Source organism: Frieseomelitta varia, unplaced genomic scaffold (genome assembly GCF_011392965.1).
Source record: "Frieseomelitta varia isolate USP_RPSP 00005682 unplaced genomic scaffold, Fvar_1.2 scaffold_560, whole genome shotgun sequence".
NCBI classification, from domain to species: Eukaryota; Metazoa; Arthropoda; class Insecta; order Hymenoptera; family Apidae; genus Frieseomelitta; species Frieseomelitta varia.
Genome location: NW_025110324.1, coordinates 147269 through 151892, shown reverse-complemented (window position 1 = coordinate 151892; position 4624 = coordinate 147269). Strand labels below are relative to the sequence as shown.

The window sequence follows — 4624 nt, the reverse complement described above, 5'->3', positions numbered from 1 at the left end:
TTATAATACATCCATGATAAAAGTATACATTTCATTTAATTCTAACAAAATATGAATAAATATACTTTAGACGTATTATTATAAAAACATTTTTTCTCTTAATTCATTTAATGAAATTGTTATTTTCAATTAGTTGAAAATAAACGGATCGTAGTTTATAATTTATTTACAAATATTAAAATTATATATAAAATTTCATTAAACTTTTATAATTTTCAATTGCAAAAATATGCATTGTCAAATCATATTTTTTAATTTATTGTAAATTGAATAATCAAAATATTAGTTAAAATTTTCTAAATATCCATTATAATGATATTAACACATATCCAATTTATTGTTAGTGGGTGGTGCATTTAATCCACCAATATCACCAGATTCTAGTTGTTTAAGTAAACGAAAGAGAGCTGCAGCTTCCCTAATACGGCTAAATTCTATGCAAAAAGCTTGCACTTCGATAAAAAGTTCTTTCACATTTATAATTTTGTTCCTGATTAAAGATTGCAAGAAGACACAAACTAAACGCACTAAACGATTCTGCATATAACGATCTTTTATAGTTTCACAAGTAGAGATACAATTACTAATGTATAAATGAACAAATTCCGTAGGTAAATCTACAGTAGTAGTTAGTCTATTGACCACTTCCATTGAATGAAGTGACATTTCCATATTTACCAAAACACTAAAATATTCTGTTATTTGACTTGATTGCATCAGTTTTAACAAAACTTCAATTGCTATCAAAGGGTTATTTTCAACTAAATCTGGTAGTTTTCCTGGAGTAAGACCAATGTGATATACCAATTTTGGATCTCTGTCTAATTCATTAACAAGATGCTGTTGTTGCTGTAATGTCAATACACTTTTAAATGCCTTGCCCATTAATCTACGAGCTTCTGCACCAGCACAATTTGAAACACACATATTAGTGTCATATTCAATTGTAAATTGAGATGGTTCTGTAACATTAAACCATGGTAATTCGTCAACTGAGCGATACAGAGGAGGTACTAATCGTAAAAATTCAGGTTGATAACTTTGACTATATAAAGGTGGATCATTGGCAATTAAAACTTCAGTCATGCTTTTTGTTGCATTTTTATCAATCTCTGTTACTTTAGAATGATCCATATCAGATAAGATCACAGAATTTCCACACTTGGCAATGGAAGGTAATTCTGAATGGCGCTCTGCTAGTTGTACTTGCAAATTACTTAAGTCAATAGGTGGTGCAGATACAAAATACAATTCATCCACAATTTGCCTTGGAGTTTTCTTTAAAATGTCCTTTTGATTATAACCCAGTAAACTTATTAAAAGATTTTTTTCACATTGTGATAAAACTAGTATATGTTCTGAAAAATTAGCCTTTGATACTCCATTACTTGTATCTTCTTGAAATTTTAAAACTTGGACAAAAATAGGAGCAAATGGTGTCGAGGCCAGAGTTTCTCCTCTATAAAGATCAAACAACAATGCCACTGCTATCACACGTTGGACATTTTTTGGCAATAAATCTATATGTTGTAAAAGGAGGACTAATGTCATTCCTACTTTGAACCGATCTTCTTTTGAAAATGTTTGATGTAACTGGTTGCAAAGATTCTCCAAACTCGTATCTAGATTTTCTTCTTCGAGGATATCCAATAATTTTGTTAAATCTTTCGGTGTAAGTGTCATGATGTCTTAGTAACAAATTGAACTAAGTTACAGCACCCCGATTATATTTTCTTTTTACAAATATATTCATGAATATCGAGGTTCAAATACGGTAATTTTTTCTTTAAATTAATAATTATGTACAACATTATTTTTTAACTTGTAGCATGTTACTATACATCCATTTAGTTTTGTTTCATTTTGTAGATTATGAGTCGTCACTTTATAGATTATGATTAGAATAGCGTATAACCTATATATTCAACTAAAAATAGCGAACTGTTTCTATTGCAGTGCGGAACTGACAATGAGTATAGGTCACAAAACTTCAGAAAAAGCAATAGAAACTGTATATCTCAATAACACCAAACTTCAGCGCTATCTATTTCAGTATTTCTATGGCGCTAATTTCAAAATTCATATGTATTCATTGTAAGTATATAATTTCATACATTTGTTTATTTATAATATTCATTGTATTTGTTTATTCATATGTATTCATTGTAAGTATATAATTTCATACATTTGTTTATTTATAATTAATATTTTATAAATCTACATCTATAAATCTATTTATAATTAATGTTTTAAAATATTCTATCTTTATCTTTTTTGTCATTTTATTGTTAATTAATTTAAAACTAAGAATAAATACATATTATTACATCAATAAATAATATTAAAATTATTATTCACCCAAAAAAACATAAAGAGTAATTATTAGATCGATAAACATTACTAATCGTTAATTAATTAATAATTAATTACTAAATTTTCTTTAATTATAATATATATATATATAAAATATATATGTACATCCATGGCTACTTAAAATCAATTTTGAACATATCTATAATCTAAGTTTAATTTAGTAAATTTAATAATTTATTTAACATATTATTTTTTAATTATAAATAAGCAATATATATACTAAATTCTTAACTACATATCTGAATCTATCTTTTTATTAATTATTTTCTTCAATGCATATTTTTTAGTTTCATAATTATTTAATATTGCAGAACATTCTACATGCATTAAATTTTAATTTTTGAAACGAAAACGAAATTTTTTTAGATTATAATTTATATTCTTTTGTCTTAGAATTTTCGGTGTATAGAAACTAAACCACGATCTGATGCATATAAATTAGGAAGAATCATGTAGAAACGGCACATTATGACATATTCGAAATAATTAAGTTTGCTGAGCGAATAAAGTTTGATTATTGATAATTTAGGAAATTTATAATTAGATATTGACTGTGCTTTACGATAATTTTCAAACAATATTTTGCATTTTTTGGCTAGTAAATCATTACGTGTAATCTAAAATTTAATTAACAGTAATCTTCATAAAAAATCAAAATGAAATTAATTTTTATACCCTAATAATTATACCCTATTCCTTTTTTTATTGATTAACGCGATAAGTGTAACGCTTGAAATTTTCATTTTTTTAATTGCTTATATAATATATCGACATTAATTTGTCTAAATTGGCATGTTAATTATTGCATTATATGTATTTTTTTAAATACATTTTACCAAACGTAATACTATTGACAAATACTGTCGATCAAGGATTACGCTTGGAATTATTCTTGAAAAGCGATTTGTATCAATAGCACGTTTATAAAAACACTTTATAAAAGTCAATCCATATAAGAATCATTTCTTTACACGCCTACGGCTTATATTCGTGCAATACTTCTAGGCTAGATATGAGAAATACGGTCAGCTCTGAAACGGTGAAGGAATGCCAGAGTCCCCCACTGATTTCGCATACTCGTTCCACTCCTGCCCCCGGCCCTCAGTAAATTGTGCAGAGATGGAATCCCCACTTCATAGGCAGAAGCACCTGTTGCGCAGCTACCTGTTTTACTCGATCCATGGGGCCGTTCTCTCGTTTCTCTTTCTCTTGCTGCTTTTCTTTCTCTTTCCCTTCAGTATCGTGCACGGTGCCACGGTAGTAGGACGGTCTTTGATCGCGGTGCTGATTCTTTAGTAAAGGGCAACGACTTTACAAAGTGAAAATAATGTCTTCTTGTGCACGTCGAATCGAATCGCGGTGAACAGTGCAAAGTCTAATTTCGTTCGAAGATTCAACCCGGAGAAAGAAACAGTGGGTCCACTGCAGCAGCCAGATTGGAAATGCATCGGAGAAGAGTTTAAGAAGGAGCAATGGAGGACGAGCCGCGGGATACCTGTTTCGGGGCAGGAAATGTGGCAGGGGCTGTAATCGGTACTTTCATTACAACGATTCTCCTGCTGCTAGTTGCTGCGTTTCTTTACAAACAGTGGCGTAAACAGAGGGGTAAGTTCTCTGTATTTTTTTTCGTACATGTATGTATATCATCACCTGCCGGTAATAATGTATCGTGAAAGTCGTAATGACAGATCGTGGTTCGCATTTTGCTGTCTTGCGCTCGCTCGAGCGCGCTCTAGCTGTTCGAGCGGCAGACGTTCTTGCGACAACTACATAATTTGGAAAACCATTATTCTTTATCATTGAGAATAACAACTTATCGTGCTTGCCGACTTATACTTTTACACTACAAATATACATAAACCGAATGGAATTTGTTGCACGATAAATTGGAATTCATTGCTACAGCGTTACTTACCCGCAACGTTTCAATAGAAACATACCAAACGCGCGATTCAAGAAACTCCACCCTGGCATGCGGAACAATAGATAATTGCGTGCGTGTTTTCTAATCGATCGATCGAGACTTGAACAATTCGAGCACAGATAAATTGACGGGTGAAAGAAGTACACGTGTATTCCCGTAGCAAAGGAATCTTTCAACGTAAAATGAAATGTCACATCAAATGAAAATGTAAAACTGATTGACCTATTAAGTAAATCAATTTGTCTTCGAAAAATTGTTGCAAAAGTTTAATACGAATAGGTAGATTATGATACATATATCAGGATAAAAAGAGAATCTAAAAAAAAT

General features: G+C 30.3%; 1 protein-coding gene across 1 annotated transcript; it reads right to left on the bottom strand.

Moving 5' to 3' along the window:
* Positions 1-209: 209 nt before the first annotated feature.
* Positions 210-1989, bottom strand: LOC122533904 (CCR4-NOT transcription complex subunit 11). The gene has a single exon (XM_043664049.1). The coding sequence runs from the start codon at positions 1681-1683 to the stop codon at positions 319-321; it is 1365 nt and encodes a 454-aa protein (XP_043519984.1). The 5' UTR covers positions 1684-1989; the 3' UTR covers positions 210-318.
* Positions 1990-4624: the final 2635 nt, after the last annotated feature.